Below are 22,530 nucleotides of genomic sequence, written 5' to 3'. Positions count from 1 at the left end.
CTCCTTTAATATGATCCGTGCTCTGTTGATATTGGCCAGACAGTTGGCCCAGTTGTAGGCCTACAGAGATCTGATCTCACTGAAGTTCTTTGTCATTGAGCTTCAAAGTTTTAAGCAGCCAGGTCCTCAAAGTCTCCAAATTGCGGTCCAACCACACGATATTCTTCTCCACGTTCTCCAGCGCCACCTGTGTGACTCGCAGTTGAGATGATTCGTCTTTTATCGATTCAAAGAAATCTTTGATCTGGAAATAATATACAAGGGTGTAATTTAGGTCTTGATAGGCGTCATGGGGATCATTTGAAATAGCTTGTTTTTTTTGTGCAGTGGGAATATATAAACTTACATCATTTAGTTCTTCTTTTGATGAAAACTGAGACGTTGTGCCAATTATAATGGTCCTAATACTGAAGGACCCCAGCTGAAACCTGAAAGAAGAAATGGTTTACAGTACAAGCAATGCCTTGTCAAAGTCTGTGTGGTCAAAAAGACTAGTGCAGTGGCATGATTTCTGTAAAAGATGTGGTCTTTTAGGTTCAACCTTTATTTAAATTTCACAACCGAATATAATTTCACATTAACAGTGTTACAGTGTTAGTTAGAATATCATCAAAACTGGACTTACTGCAAAGGCAGTAAGCAATACATTCTTTGTCAAACATTAGTTAGAAAGACCTTACCAATAAAAACAGCAATTCCAAGCCTGATCATAGACATGCAGCAAAACTCCATGTTAAATGTCACTGATCATCAGATTATTCAATTGTACACACGGTAGAAGGTCGGCTATATTTTGCCTTATGCAGAATCTTTAAATTTTCACTCACTTTTCCACCAGCCTGTCCCAGTTCTTCTTCACAAAGTTCCATGCCAGGTTATGACCCTCTGGGTTTCTAGCCACGCTATATATCAGTGAAGGCAGCACCATTGATTTTATGACTTGTCCCTCCATGCCAAGGTATAGTAGTCTGTGCGTAATTGAGGGCATAACAATGTTTGGTTTAAGATGCTCTTAACTGTTAAATGTCAAATAGGCTATATAATGGTCACAAAGACAACAAACATGCTTGTAACACCTTATCAATTTAGTTGTATCTTTGCTGGTCGCTAAAGCTGAGAGAATTTTGTCTTTCTCAGCCTCTGACATGGATGTTGAATACTTCTCTAAGAGGGACATCCAGCCTTCATGGTTTTGAGCTCCAACACAGAAGACTGTCTCAATCACATCACTGGGTGGACTGAGGAGAGAAATAGAATAGTTATATCTTACAATACAATTAAAAATATTTGTGAAACTAGCATAGTCATACATATTATAATGAGCAGTATGTAGTAATACAGCACTATTGGGTAGTTCAATGGGCAATCAAAGCTTTGAAATACCTCATTTTGCCATTGGATTTCATCCAGTCATTGAAGAACTGTTTAGCCTTTTCAAGACAAGGGGGGTAGCCCAAATCACAAGCCAGGGAGAGCACCTCAGAGCGAAGCCTCCTGTCTGAGATGGACCCCTTGTCACTCCATGTCTGCCTGTCAATCACTCCTTGGAAGAACTGCAATATGAAGGCCTATGCCCACCATAATAAAATCCTTTTTTACCACCATGGCAAAGAGGTTTGTCACCAGATACATGAACTGGCTACAGAAATATTGAGATTCTGAAGTGTGAGGCTTACTTTCACATTTTGGGTGACATCCGAGAGCTTTCTCTTCTCTACCATTTTGTGGAAAGCTTCCAGATATCCAAAGCCTTGTATGAGGGGGACGTTGTGGGTCTCAGACTTCAGGTAAGTTATCAGGTTGAGAGCAGTGTCAAGAGACAACTGTCCTGCACTGGATAAGATACAAATCAAAACAATGCTAGGGCCATCAGACGTCTTAAGGGTGCTCTTGTCATGTCAGAAATACTACCAAAAAATGTCAAAACAAAACAGCAGATGTGACATTGTGATCTTGATGCTTAAATAAGCACTCCTGTTCATTTAGAGTCACTTCTAGACTACCAGCAAATAGAACTTGGGTCAACTCACGTGACTAGCTGAAAGGCGCTGTGAATGAGGTTGGCCCGATCCTTGTGACTCAGAGCAGTGAAATTATGCCTCAGAACTGCACTTAGCCTCTCCCAGCCATCCCCCTCGTAGTGGACGATATAATAACCATTCATGTCTGTGTTAAACTTTACCCAGTCCACACTCTCATCCAAGTCCAGGACACCTGAGGGAGATCAGGAATACACTTATACGACATGGTCAAAGAGATATGAAGCACAGCGAGAAAGTTAAATGTACATGTGCTGCTTGTTTCTTGTGTGATGGGATAGTAGTTACCTGACTCAGTGTCTAATAAGTGCCTCGTGTCACTTCTTGAATGGCTTGTTTTGAATGTGAGAGGGATGTGCCAAAGAAAGCTGTAATTGAAATCACATTAAATTGATATGCATTAGATTTTCTTTCACCTGCATATGACGATTCATACTTAATGACTCTATCTACAATAAAACTGTCAACATATTTTCTATAAAGCCATATAAAAGCCATGATATATTCTGAAATATTCTTAAATGCATAAAACATGTAAAAATATATATCACAAATTGGACAACATAAGGCCCTCCGAATCCCCATTAGATTCATACTGGTGAAGGTAATCAGGAACTGTACCTCAATAATTCAGTCATTTGTGATAAATGCATTAAAGAATACATTGTGTTGTGTGTAGTCCACCTTATAAGGAATGAGTGTTGGCATAAGCATGCTCCCCTTACCCTTTCTGCAGAGATGCCCACAGAGGGTCACCAGGAAGGGTGGTCTTAATGAAGCGTTCCTGTTTAAGGTACAGCTTTGATCCCTGTAGGTTTACTCTCACCAATGGTATGCCTCTCTGCAGTGTCCATGTGTTCATTATGGTCTTGAGGTCCATATGCTCTCCTGCATAGAGATACTGAAGGCCACATAGAATACATACAGACAAAAATATTTATTCATAGACAGAGGATTACTTTGTACATTTTAAGTGTAACACAATTTTTCCCAAATGTTTTAGACAGAGGATTACTTTGTAAATTTAAAGTATAACACAAAATAAAGTAAATACAGTAATGCATTTGAAGGATGGATTTTGGGTGATATTTACCGCATTCTTTGTTGCTTGTGTGTTGGTATAGCAGTGTTCCCCTGATGTGAACTCATCCTCTGAGCATGTCTGTAAACAGAATATTAATCATCTAAGCTATGTTCAGCACATGTAATATTTGTATAAAAGGTATATTTGGTTAATAAATAGGAAGAGAAACATACATTGGCTATGCTTTCCCATAGATCCTCATTTTTGGCATTTTTGAACCTGTATTTCTTGAGGTATCGGACGATGCCACTTTGGAATACTTCATCGCTGAGAAAGTGTCTGAGCATGTGCAGGATACATGCACCCTGAGACAACCAATCACAGGACATGAATGAATCAGGTAATGTCACATCTAAAAACTGACCAAGAAAGACTTACCAACAATATTTGTTGAAAATGCAGGGTATTTGAAATCAAGGCCTATACTGCAGTCTTTCCTCATGAACATCTTTGCCTTGTTGAGGTCTGGTGGATTATAATCATACTGGTTATCCAAACATTGTACAAGTTATCCCATACCTTGTCATAAGAGACTGTGTCAAACATTTCTTTGATCTGGGTGGGGTTTTCTGCTGGGCAGGAGATTGGTCGTGAGGAGTTGAGAGAGTCTCGCCCAATGGCTGCAAAGCAGGTATGCAGGAAATAGTCCTCCTGAAATAAGATAGAATTTATTTGTCCATTTCCATCCAAAGTGACTAAACATTAGGAGCTTCTTCCTGTTATGATTTTTATTTTTAAAACAAAACTTTTTATGATCACCCACCACTCTTAGCTCTGGGTATGTTGCATCAACTGAGACAAATTCCATATATCTGGCGAATCCCTCGTTCAGCCATATATCATTCCACCACTCCATTGTTACCAGGTTTCCAAACCACTGTGTGAATGAGAAAATGAACCACTGAAAAATGTAATATCTCACCACTGACATGTTCACCACTGATAGTATGACCACCATGTGATATATGTCCACCATGTCATATATGTTTACCCACATATCGTTTTTTATGCCCCATGTCACTTTCCTTGTTTTTCACATAAGTTGTTTTTCAATAGTGTGATGTTGTGCAACAAACAAACCTGATGGGCCAGCTCATGTCCAATCACCATGGTAACCCAGAGTTGGTCGGAGGCAGATGAGGTGGCGGGGTCAAAAAGCAGAGCGGTCTCCCTGTATGTGTTCAGACCCCAGTTCTCCATCGCCCCCGACTGAAAGTCTGGTATGGCAATCAAATCTAATGTGCAGTTAAAGGTATCAAGCATTAGAGGCTAAATGCAGTGTCTTGTATAATAGATAGGCTTTAAAGTAGCACACAAGTTGCATGAACATTTTCAATAAATTGTTCACTATAATGACATATTGAGTGAATATAAGTTATTTGAATCTACAATTACTTGGACTGATAATGGCCTGATTGTGCCCCTGAAAAAAAATGTAAAAAAGTGCATCTAAAGTGTAGAGAAGAGTAGAGTAGAGTAGGGAAAATGATACTGCATTTACCTAGTTTGGGCAGGGGGTAATATATGTTGAAATAGGTCTCGTAGAACTCTAAAATCTTCACTGCAGCCTCCAGAGCGTAATGGGTTTGGTGCCACTTGTCTGGAATGGCGTAAATGGAAACCTGAGGAGAGAAGACACACACTAACATCTCCCAGAGTAATGAGGCACTGTGGAGACCAACAAAGGCCAACAAATACTCAGCGCTTGATTTCTGTTGCATGACTATTGGGACTCTAACCTTAGGAACTAAAGGCCAACAATGTAATAATCCAAAAATCGAAGGCACTCTCTTTAGTAAGGTCACATTCATTTATCACACACAGGCAGGAAATTATATGAATGCAAATTCTCCTTGCTGTACAGCCATGCTGTTCTGCAACAGTATACCCATAGGCTCTGTGCCAGCATAAAAGGGGACCAACTTGGTACTCTGTTATTATTCATTTGGGACCGTCTAGAATTACTTTTTTTTTTTTTTTTTTTTAAACAAAAAAGATTCCAAATACCAATAAAAGATTTGGTCCCATATTGTTTTACGTATTCATATTCTGATTTTGTCTTACTTAATTATGTTTGTAATATTATATGTATTCTGTTATCTTTAGTCCACATGCACTGTATCTACTGTATACTCTTGACTGCATTAAATACAAATGGTCTTAGATTTACACTTTCATGTTTAGGTTTAAGTGTGGTGAGGGGCTTGTGGGGTGGGTTATGGAGAAGGTAAGCTGATAGTAAACTGACAGAGTTGTGGCTAATGGACAATAAGTTACTACTTATTTAAAATGTGTGTTAAATTGTGCTAAATGGCAACATAATATAAACACAGGCTATAAAATACTATTACCTCCACTCCAGATGAGGTCCTACCAGTGACATGTTTGAAGTCACACACAACAAAAGCAACCAGATAGGAGCTCATTTGCACACTAGTATCAAACCGATCCTCCAGAAGGCCGTTGGTCAGTTCTACTGTCTGTTCCTATGAGGGAGAGAAAGAATGCAGTTAACTGACATCCATCTGACACAACGATCTGGATTTTATTGAATTCAGCATGTAAGTTTGGATGCTAAAGAAGTCTTACTATGGGCATATTTGAAAGGGCAATATAGGTAGGCTGACGCCTTATCCTTATGGAATAGTTGGCTTTGAAATTGGGCTCGTCGAAACACGGGAAGGCCGTGCGTGCAGAGGTGGGCTCAAAGTGCGTGGAGGCCAGGATCCTAAAATCAGGACAGAGAAGAGAAGAAACACACAATCCAGAGACAACTCCTTGAGTTTCCGTTTGAGCTGGAAATATTACTGTTATGCAGTAGCTATCATTCTTTTCTTTAATGCAGTACAACAAACACATAAACAAACAATTACACACACAGACAGAGAGAGAGAGAGAGAGAAAGATAGAGAGAAAAAGAGAAAGAGACAGACACACCAGAAACTTTAGCTGTTAACACCAGTGAAGGTACCTGGTCTCTCCTGTTTTAGTTTTATATGTGCTCCTGTAAAAGCCATAGAACCCATCGCCCAGCGGAGCAGCAAACTCAAGGTAAAGGAAGTACTTCTCCCCAGAGGTGAGAATTTTGGGCGAGAAGATGGCGATCTGCTCATGGGGTGGGTACTCCAGCACGGGCAGGACTCGGTCTGACAGGTGGGCCTCGCTCTCATCCAAGATGGTGGCTGTCGTGATGTTGAGACCTTTACTGTGCAGCACCACCCAGTTGGTGTTGTTCTTCACGTCGATCTCTATCTTGGCCGAGCCGTTGAATTTGAGCGCGGTGAGGTTGGGGTGGATGAGCAGATGGTAGTGGACCGGCACAATGTAGTTTGGGAGCCTGACCTTGCTCCATGGAAAGGGGACGCCGTTTGTAGCCGTGTGCACGCTTTCATCCACCTGATCCTTCGAATCGGAGGCATGGCCAGTGCCAAATACAGTCAGGGGGAGCAGGGTGAAAACCAACAGTAGCATAACGGCGTTTAACCAGAGAAGACTTCTGTTACTTTGCAGTCGAGGGACAAATGCTGCCCGAAGCGGAAAGATACTGAACAGTCCTCAGAGATACCTGTAGGGATGCAAAATACATCATTATGGCTCCCACCCTTCTGACAGTCATCTGATAATCACCATTTCTGATTTCAACCCTTTTTATTTATTGCATCGCTCCCAATATCCTACCGGGACAGTACAGGTTGGAATTTCCACAACAACAACAGATCAGGCTCAGTGCGTCTGTGTGTTGAAAACTCTCAGGCAGTAGAGTTTATGTATATATAAAGAGACAGATCACATTGTATCTGTAATATGAGCCTGCATGAGCTCCAGCCCTGATGTTAATACAGAGGGATCAGCTCTGTCACATGGCCGTGCCTCACACAGAAAGAAAGGGAGAGAGAGAGAGAAAGAGAGTGTGTGTGTGTGTGTGTGTTTGTCTGCTTTAGTGTCTCTACTGTCTGCTGAAAAAACACCACACAGAGCTACCCTTTAAGCACGTCACCCACACAGTCTCACACACACACAAATACACTCAGTCGAAGCCAAAGAAGAGAGTCGCCCTTTGAGAGGGGTAGTCTCTTTATCGACTTTGACGCATTTACCTCAATTTCAGCTGCATCATTTGGGCCTGTGCGTCTCCTGTGGCAGTCAGCTTTCATTTTCCCTTTCATGTGTCAGACCCACAATTCTCGGGTGCGCTGCAGCTGCTGCCTGTGCCTATGCTGCCTTCCTGTGCTCTGTATGCAAATGAGAGCCAGGGCCGGCCAATGGCTGCAAGCGCCGGGACAAAAACAGGCTTCAGAGAACAAACGGCTTTCACGCTCAACAGGAATGAGGCCACTTAGGCTGGGTAGAATTCAGTGAACGGGGCGTTTTTGAAATGGGTGAATGTAGGCACGGCTGTTCTCACCTGGCCTCTGTGTGTGTGTGTGTGTGTGTGTGTGTGTGTGTGTGTGTGTGTGTGTGTGTGTGTGTGTGTGTGTGTGTGTGTGTGTGTGTGTGTGTGTGTGTGTGTGTGTGTGTGTGTGTGTGTGTGTGTGTGTGTGTGTGTGTGTTAATGTGGTGGAAAAAAAGATCCAATTGCAGAAGGGATGCAAATTGGGCTGTCACTCTCATGAGGTGTAGCTTTTCATTTTGTGTGAAATAAACTTGTCCAACTCTCTCTTGATCAGCTTCTCTCTTGACCAACTCCTCTCTTGAACAACACCTCTCTTGATCAGCTTCTCTCTTGACCAACTCCTCTCTTGACCAACTGAGCCACTATTTTTTTTATTTTTTTATGATGCTTTCTCTAAAACCGCATTGCAATTTCAGGAGCCTAACAGCTAAATGTTTCAAACAGAGCTGTTGATACCCATACTCTACTTTGGCACATGACCTCATTATAACCTCATACAGTATGTGGTAATTGTGACAAATGAAATCATATTTGTTAGTCTGTTAAAAATCTTTAATTAACTCAATATTATTTGAGACTCTCTGGTGTTCATAACTTCATCAGGCAGTGAACATGTCTGCATTATCAAACCAGCAAATACAACAGGTGTACAGACTTCTGAGAGCTAGCGATCTTATCATCAACCACACCACCTCAACAGAGACAGGCATATCACAGATGTGTCTGCAGGGCTCTGCAGCCTGACACTTAAAAAGTCTGAATAACCTTTTTTTCTAAAACATATCAAAAGAAACATCGAAGAATAATTCATAACAATTGTCAGAAGTTGCCAACAACAACTTAAATGCCTTCTGACACACACACACACACACACACACACACACACACACACACACACACACACACACACACACAAGCACACACACACACACACACACACACACACACACACACACACACACACACACACACACACACACACACACACACTTGTCTGCCATCTTCACCAAATACAATCCTGAACACCACTGCCTCTACATAAAGTTGCTTCTATGCGCTCAAATTAAAGTGGAATAGTGGCGAAATGAAAGGAGTTAATGTTGTTAATGTTGACCCAGGTGTTGTCTCCTGCCACTGTGATGCATTTTGCCCCTAAGGGGTCCACCATTCATCTCCAGATGCTTATACACACTGTAGGTGCCCAGAAGAGCAAAGGTAACTGAAAGCTACTCTGGTGAAATCCCCCACCATATATCTTGTCAGCATGGGGAAAAACACACGCACGCACACACACACACACACACACACAGACACACTCACACACACACACACACACAGACAGACAGACAGTGGAAAGATTCCGTGGCGGGTGAGAAGTCACGTGAGCGAGAGAGAGAGAGCGGGTTAATCCTTCACACAGCGCTGCTCATTCCACAGGGCCGTCAGCCTGGCACAGCACCATGCTTCTCCACCTGCTGACCATTCAACTCATCACAAGTGAGTAGAGCCGGGGGGCAACAGTGCCAACGTGCCAACGTCCCAACGTCCCAGCGGGACGGGACCGGACAGCTGAATGGGGGGGTGTCATGATATAGATTTGAAAGACCTTTCAATAACTCAACAGTTGACCTGGTACAAGATAAACATGTTAAGTTGAAGGGTAGAGTTAAAAGCTGGTGACTAATTACCTTGGGTTGTGGTATGAGCCAACTACTTATGTGTGTGAAGGGTTTTAAAGCATGTTAATTCATTTGTATTAAATGGGTTGCTTTCTACAGTGCAGGTAGAGAGTGAGCTGCTAGCTACTCTCTCTCCTCCGTTTCACCTGCCAGGGCATGGGTTTGGGTCAGAAGGGGGCTTGACCATCCTGATGTGCATGGTCGGTAACGTCCTGAATGGGGATCTGGAGGTGGCTTGGATCTCCGGGGGATCCAGAGGACCCCAGCCTGCCTCAAACCACCTGATGAGAGGCGAGGACGGCACCCAGACCGCCACGTCTGTGATACTGGTGGCATCCAGCGAATGGGAGAGCTACATCTGTTTTGTGAGCCGCAGAAGGATGGCTAAAGTCATACAGACGCAATATGTTGGATTTCCAAATAAGAGCACAGGTGAGTCACCATGCAGATGCTGAACACTTAACAAACCTCTCCTTAAAGTGTTGCGGAATGTATCACTGGAAATGACAAGGAGGAACTGTTTTCAGATTCAGGACAAGAGCCTAACCAGTGTTATGAACATCAAACCAGCACGTCCGGCATATCTAAAGGTAATGATTGGTGGCTGGTGTGGTCTACTGTAAGCTATCAGAAGACAGTTTATTATGTGCCATACAACAGTCATACACCAGGTAATATATGCTCTATTATCATCCTATCTGTCTCAATCAGCAGGGATAACAGCGCAGACAAATCACCTGATGATCCTGGCTCTCAGGATAATTCTTCTGAAGATCACAATTTTTAACTTGCTGATGACAGCACAAGCTTTTATGAGATGGTAAGAGGCTGTTATATATGCTCTTCTCACTTCTTCCATATGCTGTATTACTACAGATTTTTTTTCTGGTGTTGACTTGATCTGTGATAAATAACCGGTACCGGTACTTTAAATGCATGGTGTCACCACTCTCACAGACGAGCCTGTGTGTTGCCTGCGGTTTCCAGAACGTTTCCCATGAACGTTTCCCATGAACGTTGAAGGTGGACACAGTTCATGAGCACCCTCAGAGAGAAACTGACCTCCACAGACATTTTCTGGTCAGATTCAGCATTACGGGGAGATGCTGCCTGGGTCTAAGGTCCCGACGTGTGTGTGTGTTTTGCTGATGGGAGTGTCTCTGAGACGTTGGGTTCAGCGGTGACACACAGATGTGTGTGGTGTGGTGTGGTGGCAGCACACAGTGATATCTGATCTCACTGATCACACTATCCAAGAATGAGCAGATACTGTTCGCAGGTGTCAGGCAAACTAACCGACTTTATCGAAGGGGCTGTGCTATATGTTTGTGCATTTGTTTGTCTTTCGTTGTCATTTTGAGACACTGGCAAACTGTTTTCGCTGTCATTAAACTTTAAGTTCAGGAAATATAGGCTGCATTTGTAAACAATCATTGTGGGGCGATTGTCTTTAGGACCTGATACACTGAAAACACAAAATGTGAATGTAATGCTAATTTGTTTTCTAATTCCATCACAGAGTGGACTATCACCTATAACAATTTGCCATCTACACAATTATGCAGATTGGGAAATTTCATAGTCATAATCATGATAAACAGGCACCGTGTCCATATCAATGTTTTCGGTAAGTTGTGTATTAAGTGGCATTGATAGATGATTGTGAATTGTGAAATGAACAGTGAATGTTAATTACAATGCAACAAAAGAACTAACAATGATTTTGTACTTTTAATTTATTGTTTTAAATAAAACACACGTTTTCCTTTTATCAGTTTTTCTTCACCACATCCAGTAAAATACTAAAACACTGATGTAACAATGGTGGTCCACTAGGTGGCAGTACAATCACATCTGAAACATTTTTTTCCAACAGCAAAGAGTATGGAGCTTAACTTTCTCTAACAAGACACTACATTTATAAATAATTTAAGTATCACCATTGAGCAGTCACTCTTCACAAAACAAAAACTCATATTCACTCACGACAAAAGAGATCACAAAGTCAAATGCTAACGAAAGCTTAACACAGGATGTTGGCTTAACTTTGCAGTTGATTGCACTCCAAGGCCTTGTTCTGGACATAAATATCCCACCTCACATTGAAATAGAGACTATTTCTGATTCTGAAAACCGACCTCCTGTCAAACTCCCAGTGTTCTAAATACAATCTATTACACTTGTCACAGTATGGTAGCAGCTCTTCAGCACTGGCAGTAGTTGCAAAAAAAAGAAAGAAAATCTACAGTAGCAATGTCTTTTTTAGAAGGTGATAATGTGATAAAGGGAGTTTGGGATGGTACACTGGTGGCCCCTGGTGGGAATATTCTCGCACCCGACTACTAAAAATTCAAAATGGAGCTGTCAACACATCAGATCATCAATTTTGACTTTACTATAACTGGGTTGCATTGACCTCCAGACAGATAGAGAAGGGAAGAATGTGGGAAACCATAATTGTCATGAACCCGCCCTTAAGTGTCTTTCATCTCTTGAAATCAGTACCTGCCGTTGTTGCTATGAATTTTATTCCATCAAAGCAAAACAGAAAAGGAGAGAGGGAAAGAGAAAGAGAAAGAGAGAGGGGGCAAGGGGTGAGCGGGTGCGGGAGCGACAGACAGAGGAAGCTGCACTGAGAGGAGGACATTCATATCAATGCAAATGAGCTATCGGAACATAAAAGAAATCACAACTCTACACGTTTTTTTTTTTTTTTTTTTTTTTAACAAATCCTGGATTCACACACCGGACACACACACACACACACATCCACACACACACATTCACACACAAGAATGTTCATCTGTACTTCTGTGTTCTACTATGTTTCTCCTATGGTTCGGGTAAGTTCATCTTTGGTTAGCAAAAAGAAAAAAGGAATCCAATCGACCAATTAGCTAATCGATCATCCGACATCCATAAGGTGATCGTCAGTGCCGCTTGCTGAGAGAAGACATTGGTGAAGACAAACAGATCTATCAAGAATAGTACCCAGACTTTGTGATTGCTTGTACACTGTGGATTGTTACCAGGAAGCTTGATATAGCAGATGAGAGCTGTATGAGAGCAGATGAGAGCTGCTGGATTCCAGTTTATTCAACACTAACATGGGTTTGGTAAGAGAGAATAATTCTGGAGTGACAACTGACAGAAATCTCTGTGAACTTTCTGCTTCTGTTTACTGGTTCCTGCATGTTCACATGCTGATCAGCTAGAAACCATATTAATGTCTGCCCACCAATCATTCTCACTCTTCATCACGGCCTACTGATAGTCGTTCCTACAACTGTCAACCACCACAAATTTCATATTCAGGTCATAAAACTACCAGTTAGTGTGCCCAAAATGTTTAAAAACTCAGTAGGTATAAATGCTATACTGCTGCTGCTGTTGGCTCCAATTAAGTGTTCCATCACAACTGACAGAGTGAGATATATTGTTCATGGGCATCTTCCAAACAGGGCTAGGGGGAAACCCTCTCAGTTTGGTCAGGTACCGAGCAGCACGTCTCCTTGCACTAGTGGGCAGAGATGTGCGGACATGTGAAGTTAGTGTCAAATGTTGTGCGCGCATGAAAAGCATGAAAAGCACGCTGAGATCCCAAGTTCATCCACCCCATTCACTTTCAAACATAACGAATTGCACTCATATTTAAAACTGTTCAGCTGTTCATCTGATTCATGTGGTGAGGCCTAGTACCGTTTCTAGACTGTCCCAAGTTGTTCCATGGTTGTTGGGCTTGCTTATGGGAAACACTGTTTTGTTCTGTTTTTTTTGCTTTTTGCTTTTCTTTTTTTCTTGCAAAAAATTTAAAAATAAAGTGCTTCTGTTAAAACGTCCTCTATCTTGAGGTATTAAAAAAAAAATCACACAATTCACACACCAAACTACTACATCCAGGTCTTCGGAGAAAAAAAAAAGTATTATACACAAAATTTACAGTCATGAGAGAGAGTTACATTTTCAGGATTAAAATCAAGAAAGTCGGACTCCTGTCATGTTATGCACAGTATATACATCAACACTTTTGTATCTGTTGTTGCTTTGCTTCACTTGTACCATCATAAAAAAATGTCCTGATCCACATGGTACAGTTTTGCGCAAGCTTATTTTGTTTTTGTTTTCACCATAGCAAAACAGTAAGGAGTGAAGAGAGAAACACCAGCAGAGGCAGCACTTGGCCCTGCACAGCGCCCGACGGCGGGTAGATGTGCCAGCGCTCCTTCCTGGGGTGCAGCGCCTTCACGTCCCTCAGCGCGTCGTATGCCGCCATGGTGAAGTTGGCGTCACCGGTGGTGAGCAGGTCGAATACGCACGAGTGGAAGTAGATGTCCTTCACCTCTAGCTGCTCGCTGCACTTGGTCATGGCCGCCTCCAGGGAATAGGCTGCCCGCTGGGCGTTGGGTTTGGGCAGCTGGTACTGCTGCTGCTGCTGGTGGTGGTGGTGGTGGTTGTGGTTGTGGTTGTGGCTATGTTGGTGGTGATGCTGTTGGTGCCTCAGTCCGGCCTGCGACAGCTGAAGGGGGAGAGGCAGGTGGCCGTCCCGGTCGATGCGTTCTGACGTCGGGCAGCCGTTGACACACAGCTGCAGGTCCTGCGTTTCGTCGAAGGCCATGGCCATCTCCTCGGGCACGCGCGCCGCCAGCGTAAGGTAGCGTCCCAGCTGACGCACAATCACTGTCACGCCGATGTAGGCGGCGTGGATCTCCACGTGGGTCCCGGGTGACTTCTCGATCACCCACAGGCTCTTGATCTCGCCGTCCCCGCCGCTGATGGTACCGTCCACAAAGGCAGCTGGTAGGTCGTCTGTCACAGCCTGGTACACCTTCTGGTCAGTGCACTCCTGGTAGGGTTTGAAGATGATTGTGACCTGAAAGAAGAAAGGATATTTTATTACATTTCCAACCCGAAATTTCCAACCCGAAAAATGACTAGCTAGTCTGACACTGAAAGAAAGAAAGAAAAAAAGAAAGAAAGAAGATTAACGGATTAAAACCTTAAATTGATTGCAGAAATATAACCATTTCAAGAAGGATATAGGAAAATAGGATAAATACTGCATTCTGTTTATCATCTGCACATTATCCCTGCCTTAATCCGACTCGAAACTTTTTCAGATCAACCAAACAGGAAATTGTTGTTTTTAAGCAGTACAACAAAAACTGTATCACGCAAGACGGAGGCTTTATCCATAAATGGCAACCTTTTTATCTGGCTAGCAATAAAGCTCTTATAAATTTCCCCATTCCAAACATTGCCAGTTCTGATTTCATCTCACACTGACTGGCCCTCAAAGTACTTATTGTGCTGCTTGAGCACAAAGAACAATTTAATGAAATTCAATTAATGTGTGGTTGGAAAAAAGAGAGTGAGAGAAAAACTCCACTCTGTCCAATAAGGGGGGAGACTGTCAGTTGGTTAATGAGAAGTGTGGTGTTACATTAGCAGGACAATGAATGCCGGTTTTGTCCCCAGATGACATGGATGAAAAGTGACGACTAGCTGGCCATTAGGGGCAAGAATCTGAAAAAAATACCTCAGTCAAGGAGTGTGTGCTAATAATTATGTGCTAATGGCTAATAATAGTCTCCCACCTTCCAAGTCACAAGGTCAACTGAGTCTCTCTGTGCATTAGGCTCAAGCTTTCATTACACGGCTTCAGGTGACTTCAGGGGAAAACAACAATTCAGTATTTTAACTACAAAGACATCTTTGTGAAGGAAACGTCTTCCACCCAGGTCACAAAACCCCTCACCTACCTCACTGACGAGGGACTGTGCCATATTTATTTGCATTAAGTGTGAAAGAAAAGCTATTCCTCTGTTTGTTAAAAAATCCTGTGTGGGTCATTTCTTCCGCCCCTTTTACTTGAATGTAACAGCAAAGGCTTCTTTCAAACTCAATTCATTACAGGTCATACCACAGTGAATGCTATATGTATTCATTAATAAAATTAGGATTTCATGGACTGCCTGGTCACAAGTGTTGGTCACAAGGCCTTTGCTGGTTGCTTTGTTTAGCTTGCACATGTGAAAATTTGGTCAGGGTTGAAAATTGGGTTATCTGGCAACACTGCCTCAGATGTACAATTTTTTATGCGATGCATATGACTTTGGGAAAGTCGCTGCTCTGTGGATGGCTCCCTCTATATTTGGCTGAAAATGTGCACATTCAAGCCAGGCGGGACACTGGCCTCGAAAGACCTCAGGTAATAAACATCATTTGAGTGTCTGTCTAAATAACAAAATTAGGCATGTATATTGCAACCTCTGTGTAAAGATAGTTTGGATAACATGAATGAAAATCACTTGTAAGCAGACAAACTTGAGGCAGAGATTTAGTAAATCTCTACAACATCAGGTCCACTTTTACGAGATTTACAAGCACCAGTAATGCAAATGTAACAGTTATGAATGAAACATCTGTCATGGTTATTAAGCAGAACAATAAAAGTAGTAAAATAGAATTCAAATAAAAGCAAATAACATGTAACCAAATAAGAGTCACACATGCATGCCTATAGAACACTGTGATAAAAATTGAACATGAAAATGTGAGTTTGCAGTTTAAACACATGGTACGAGTCCTCACTAATACATAAAATCACAGTAAATCTTGTGCATCATACATAAATGGTCCTTTAGCACGGATCAGTGAGGTCAACTCAAAGGAACGCTGAGCATGGAACATATCACTGACCTTATTGGTAGCTGTGGCACTGGAGCCCATCACCACAGGCACGTTGGTGACCTGAACGGACAGGTAATTGTTGTCGATGAGAGGCCAGGCACCCTCTACCTTGCACGTCTGAAAGTGGTCTTTGAAAGTCCTCAGGTGTGGGTCGCCGAACAGGCCACAGAAAAGGTAGGTGGGGGGCTGCACGGTGCCTGCCCCCTGGCCCATCCATGAGGCCTGCTGGTGGAGGTGGCGGTTGTGGTAGTTGCAGGGCTCCAGGGGCGTCTCAGGGTGCGTGGGCGACGTGGGACCGTCCTTGGAGCAGTTGCGCTGACTCATGAGGTCGCTGATGCCCAGCACGGCCGAATGGAAGACCAGGTTACCACGGCAGCTCTTGGCCGTGCGCTGCGTGCAGGCGGAGTAGGCCCGCAGCGCCTTGCAGAACTCCGTGTCGAAGCCATCCAGCGCCGCGTTAAGGTGGGAGGTGAGCGAGACGAAGTCGGTGGTGCACTTCTGGATGCGGCACTGTGGGGTGTGCCCTTGGCTTCCCTCTGGAACAGGAAAAAAAGAAAGTGAGTGGGGCAGGCTTTGGAGCCAGAGGAACAAACAAACAAACACATGGTGGAGTTATAAATCACAGCAAAACCATCTAGTTAGCATCTAAGCTTTAATAAAAACAAAAGGGGATCACAGTCTCCCTTACGCTGGTGTGGCCACTGATAAAGTGCCGTCCGCAGTAGTGGTCCCTGATTTGGCTGTACTCTAATCATTTATAATACTTGGTTTTTGGAAGATTCTAAAAACACATACCAGTAAACCTGCGATAAAGGATTAGTTGATAATGTTCGAACAGCAACATAAATAAAGTAAGGCAAAACCAAAACATTCAGCATTCAGGTTTTCTGGAAATATCTAACTGAACAAGACTAAAGCTGACTATTTCGTCCAGAGGGCAAATCAGACGCAGATATTTCTATGTCAGATTCAGAGTGAGAGATTTAGGTTCAATCACATGGTCCACATAAAGTCATGAAACTAAAATGAGGTCAACAGGAAGTCCTAATAAAACTATCACCTCAGTAGAGACAAACAGTGGATGCTTTCCCAGTGACTAGCTGCTGAAAGAAGAGCCAGCACCTTGAAAGTTTCCATGGTCTTTTCCCAGTTCGTACAATACTCCTGGTATGGTAAGAATCTAGCACTTTGACGGCACATAGGTCAAAAGGTTCTGGGGCTTTGGGACAAAACAAAACAGCTCCTGTTTACTGCCAAATCTCCAGATATATCACAAAATATTAACCAACAGAGTCAAAGTCAAATCTAAGTAATTGTGTTAAAATGCCAAGGCACTCTACAAAACTACAGGGACTTTATTCTACTGGCTGTAGCATAGTGAGAGCATAGTGTAAAATCTCAAATTTATCTTGCAATTCTTCAGACTTATTCTTCCATGTAGAGGCAGAGCCTAAACTACATTCATCCTGGCTTAAGTATGACTTTTGCTCATTTGGCTCTGGTTTCACTTCAGGACATTTCCTCTGAGTAGCTCTGATGAATCTCTGCAAAATGTCTAGCCTAATGTAACGTATCAATACTCTACTTACTCAGCTTAGCTTGCTGGCTACTTGGTTCTCTAAGAGGACCAACACATTGATAATCATGCACTTTTCTATCCAGTCCTTCAGCTGACACTTCCTAATGCAAGTCCTAATTTAATTACAAAAAAGAGAGCCTTTTAAATCAGACAGCCACTCTTGTTTTTCCATTAACACACCTTTAATCTTCACATCTGAAATAGTGAGAGCTCCCCAAGCAGGCCTTCTACTGCCAATAAGCCACAGCCTGATGAGGACTCAAATGCAACAGAGTACATTATGAACTTATCTACCTTCAAACTTGCCTGACAGGCTATCTTTCATAGCGCCATTAGAATTCTGCATGGTCTTAAGAGAATGTGCCAATTCAATATTTTCTGTCGATCAATACCCCAAGCCTTCTCTAATACCATGTTATCATTTGTGGGCTTTGAATCAGGCAAAGAGAGCGGATGGGAAAGCGATCTTGACTTTCAGTCCAAGACACCTCATCAGGCCTGGTTTCAAATACAACAGACTTTTGGCTTCCTCCGAGCCGCCAAATTCCAGTTCTGGCCAGTGCAAGAGAGGGTCTTAATCACCAAGAACCTCTTTGATGTGTTTACATTCCACTATCAGAGCAAGAATCTCAATGGATTCGTCAATCCACCTTGAGGCGTCAGATGGATTACTTATCCGGAGAAGAGCAAATGAGGAGCAAACAGAAGAAGCTCACTGCAGATGTAACCATGTTTGGTGGGCATGCCTTGTAAATTGCAGAGAGACAGAAGATCTTTTCACAGAGAACACAGGCGGCCCCGTGTGACCTCATATGCCATCGAGCCCTGACACTGCCTGGAGAACCTTTATCACCAACATGTGTGAGCAGGACGTGACCGCACACCGGGCCTCCTGAAGCAGCTCCAGCGGACCAGGACCTCATCTGAAATCACTCCATCTAATCAGATTTACAGAAATCATCGACACAAGCTGTTTTTCACCATTGGGCAGCTGGACACAATTAGAGCATCACCTGACATTCCTATTTAAATCGGCATGGTGAGGAGCACGCTGCCCGGATATTTCTTGGGCCTGACAGGAGTCACACAAACAAACCTGGGGGTGGGGTAGGGTGGGGGAGCGGGAAGGGCTCCGTACCAGAAGCACTGCCAAAAAGACTATCCACATGGCATGGCTGACTCATCAAGACTGAAGAAAAGTGCATCAGGGTAAATATGAAGAACTGCCCTGTGTTATGGCTAAGGAGGGCCCCAGTTGGGGGCAGCAGAGGTGTAAAAATCAAACCGTCACATGCAGAGCAAGAATTTCTCAGCGCCTTGTCAAACTGTGCCGCTAGATCTCTTGACTAACATAGCAGACGCCTAATTGGTTTTAGAATTAGCATCAAAAACCGTAGTGCCAAACTGAGCGATCCAAGGCACATATAAGAATGAGATGGTGTTCAAAACACTCACTCAAACATTTGACCTTAAAACACAGGTATGAATGAGGCAAGGAACTCTCTGTTTCTACAGGTAAAAATCCTTTTAAGTTACATACATTTTTGAAATTGCTTTCATCAAATGTTTTCAGCTTATTAATATATGAAAATCAGCTTATGACTACTGTTTCATTCAAGAAGGTTACATAAAATATGTGAAAATCACTCTCTTGTGGTATGTTGTTATATGTATATATTTTAGGTATAACCTCTGCTATTTGCTTAAAAATAAAATATTTTTTTTTCTTCCAATTTTGAGTTCAACAAGAACAATGGGCTTGGTGTTGTCCTTCTTGTTCCAGGCAGATTATAAAAACCTGCACAGCAATAAAAACTGAAGAGAATAAAACACAAAAGGTATTTGTTTCAAGGCCCCCAAAATTAATTTGTGTTTTCTTCCTTCATGATTGAGGCATTCCGTTCGGAGCACACAGCACGGCCTTGTTGTAATTAAGTAGCTGGAAATATTTTCTCAGGGTGGCCTTCTAAGCAGACCTTCTCTGCTCCGGAGGGCCCCAACCGGTGTGGCGGAGTGAAATTTCAAGATGTGGAATTTGGCCAGGGCAGAGAGGTCAGCAGACCTACGCCTTGTGCAGGAGTGAATGTTAACGACCGCTGAGCAGGCAAGCAAGAGCCCTTTTCTCCAGCCCCCCCCCCCCTCCCGTCCCGTCCCGTCTTCCATATGAGCCTCAGAATCTAAATGACATCTGCAACACTGTGCCTCAGCAATCCTTTGTTATCCATACAATATCCAGGCTGTGTGAGGGGAGATTGTGTGCTCCTCCTCAACGATTCAGTGATTTAAGAAGAATGCCTCTCTAATCCGGGACACAGGAGTAATAACAAACAAAGGTTGCTTTACGACTGTGTTCTTATACAACAGATGTTTTTAGTCTTGTCTTGTTTTAGTCTTTTTTTTTAACTGTCAAATTAAAAAAGCTTTAAGATAAAGTGATGGGCATGAAGTACAGACTGAAAATATGACAAGCCTGGGTTACCGTATGTATAATCTCTTCAGGTCTCTTAATTGTGAATTTGATCAAGACACAAAGGGGTTCGCCAATAACTCCTCTTACAAGAGGCATTAGCTCTAAAAAAAAAAAAAACATATTACCACTTAAACGCAAATGCCACTTTAAAGATAAATATTCCATTTCAATATCATGTTTTCAAAGCATGTGCCAGATACAAGATTGGACAAATGTTTACCAATTCTGAATGGCCTGAACAAATTCAATAGTCTATAGAAGTTGTAGCTGTTGAAAAGTGTTAAATTGTTTAGATGGCATGAATGCTACAGTTGCTGGTCATAACTGGACGAGAAAGAAGAAGAAGAAGGTTAAACCAAAACAAAAGCAACATACAAACTGACTACCACATGTGCATCCACATTGGAAACTGGTTCTACTGAATGCTTGAAATCACCCCAAGAATCTGTCTGAATCAACATAGTTTCTAGGGGGAATTTTCCTGTGGATAAACGTGGATTAGAACCACCGCCTGGTCATCTCAGTGACTTAAACCGTATCATCTCCAGCTGCCCGGGATCCATGTTAAATGAATTATGAAGGTGTGAGTACTCAATGGACACCCAGCAGCATACCATCCACCATTCATTTGTGATGGCCGCGAACACGGGCAACGGTCAGGACACCCGAAGTGGAGCAGCTGTCACAGGGCCAAGAGAGAACAGGCCACCAAACGTGTAGGCTAGAATTAACAGTGTCCTATTCACGGATCAGGAACATAATTGCTGGGTTGAGTTAGCTGGGAAACACTTCCACAGAGTAGGCTGCTCTATGCAACAAGGCTGATTGACGGCATCGATCAGCATTCATAAGCTATAGGAAATCAAAAGGGCGTGGGCTACTTCGGAGTCATATTCAGCTGTCGTAATGCTCAAATTAAACAACAACGACAGGTTGTCAGACTAATTATTACAGGCTACAGGCTATCTTATAATTGCAGTTGGCATCCTAATGAAAAACAAAATAAGATTTCACTAAATGTAACTGCCACATGTTTCGAAATATGGCCTGGGCTATTATATTATTTAAAAAGAAGCGTGGATTTTCTAGACAAAGTTCTAAATGTTGAGATGAGTGCTATGTGCCCTTTCTAGGCTACTCATTTCTAAAACATGATAGTGTGTCTTTACTGCGACTTTGTAACTTTTCTTGGCAAACCATATTAGCTTATTGGAATGGCGTGTGGAACGAAGAAGTAGGCTACATCGAGGCCATGAATGGAAACAGAGTTGCAATTTTTAAAATGATGAGATAGCAACGATCGGGGCAGACACAACCGCAAAACTATCTCTAACTCAATCTTTCTGTCAACCTGGTATCAACTAGCCTTCAAGTCACAACCTATTACAGTGAGAAATCGTAGATGAACTAAACACAGTCCGAACTCAGCCAAGAATCCGGCCGAACGTGAAAGTAGGAAGGAATAGTGTTACGGCTGAAACTCTTTCAAAGTTCAGTGTCGTTACATCTACATGATCTGCAATTTCAGGACCTTCTTTAAGAATGATTTAAGCAATAGGATTGACGTTTTGTGTAGTTTGTTTGTGTAGCTGGCGTCTGGATATCTAATAGGCTATGCTCAACACAGGGTGTGTTGTGTTATCACTGACATGTCAGGGGGCAAAAACCACAAGAACAGGACGAAAGCGATGAGGAAATATCAGTTACCTATCTGGACCACGGCCGAGAAAGTGAGCAGGATCAGCAGGAGAAATGATGACGCGTAGATGAGGCGCTCAGCCCCGCGGTAACAAAATCCTGTTTTCCCCATACCCATCCATCCAGGTCGCGGTGGTGAGAGACTCAAGTAGCCTACTCCACAGGAGAAACAGAGGTGGACTTGTGGCGATGCGGAGAAATCGGGCCTCTGCGCTCCTGTTTTCTTCTTTACTCCCGGCTTCCTGTGGTCCGTAATTGCATTAAAATCGTCAGTAATAGATTCACGATCTGTGCGCCTTCCGTTCGTAAATGCAAAACAAAGATAAAGTAATACTTCTATATGTATCCGATCGAAAACAATTATCAAAAACACACTTAAAAAAATATGTTGTTTGAAAACTCGAAGTTGGTTTGCTATCCGTGTGGACTATTCCGCTCAACAGCAAATCGTTTCAACGCTTGCATCAACCCGAACGTAGCAATCTTGCACAAACACGTATGCTGCACATCACATTTCTCTACCACAGTTAGAAAATCTACCCCTGTCTTTTCCAACTGATCGATTGCAAATCAACCAAACCCTTCGTTTAGCGGAAACCACGCCCATGGAGAACACAAGCACCGCCCATTGAGTTATATCTTTCCCGGGAGCAGAAATTTCTGGTAAGCCGTTTAAGGGTTTCATCTGGACTTATTTGTAGGCTACTGATCTAATAAAGGTAACTTTAATCTGCGAAAATAGCACTATAATTTGAAATGTTTTGGTTTTATCACACAAAACAGAATTTGCAGCCTAAAATCAGCTGTTTAATATTACCCTGTAGCTCATAAGTGGGCTTAAATTGTCCTTTTAAAAATGTCATCACCACCATTTATGGACTGTGGAAAAATAAAATCA

General features: G+C 42.6%; 2 protein-coding genes across 2 annotated transcripts; both read right to left on the bottom strand.

The window, feature by feature from the left end:
- Positions 1-76: 76 nt before the first annotated feature.
- On the bottom strand, positions 77-7,302 carry erap2 (endoplasmic reticulum aminopeptidase 2; the record flags this gene model as incomplete). Its single annotated transcript, XM_080852645.1, has 19 exons — positions 7,221-7,302; positions 6,095-6,688; positions 5,713-5,851; positions 5,475-5,609; positions 4,625-4,745; positions 4,204-4,358; positions 3,887-4,000; positions 3,643-3,774; positions 3,297-3,428; positions 3,133-3,201; positions 2,765-2,940; positions 2,328-2,407; positions 2,031-2,214; positions 1,677-1,833; positions 1,384-1,568; positions 1,077-1,238; positions 828-968; positions 347-428; positions 77-244 (listed from the first exon to the last, which is right to left on the bottom strand). The coding sequence occupies exons 2-19, from the start codon at positions 6,592-6,594 to the stop codon at positions 77-79; spliced, it is 2,832 nt and encodes a 943-aa protein (XP_080708771.1). The 5' UTR covers positions 6,595-6,688; positions 7,221-7,302.
- A 3,634-nt stretch (positions 7,303-10,936) lies between these two features.
- rgmb (repulsive guidance molecule BMP co-receptor b) lies at positions 10,937-22,167 on the bottom strand. The gene is made up of 3 exons (XM_080852855.1): positions 21,642-22,167; positions 15,895-16,421; positions 10,937-14,065 (listed from the first exon to the last, which is right to left on the bottom strand). Exons 1-3 carry the CDS (start codon positions 21,748-21,750, stop codon positions 13,319-13,321), a joined length of 1,383 nt encoding a protein of 460 aa, XP_080708981.1. The 5' UTR covers positions 21,751-22,167; the 3' UTR covers positions 10,937-13,318.
- Between the last annotated feature and the right edge of the window lie 363 nt (positions 22,168-22,530).

Source organism: Sprattus sprattus (genome assembly GCF_963457725.1).
Source record: "Sprattus sprattus genome assembly, chromosome: 15".
NCBI lineage: Eukaryota > Metazoa > Chordata > Actinopteri > Clupeiformes > Clupeidae > Sprattus > Sprattus sprattus.
Note: the sequence above shows the minus strand (reverse complement) of the source record. Positions and strands in the feature narration are given on the sequence as shown.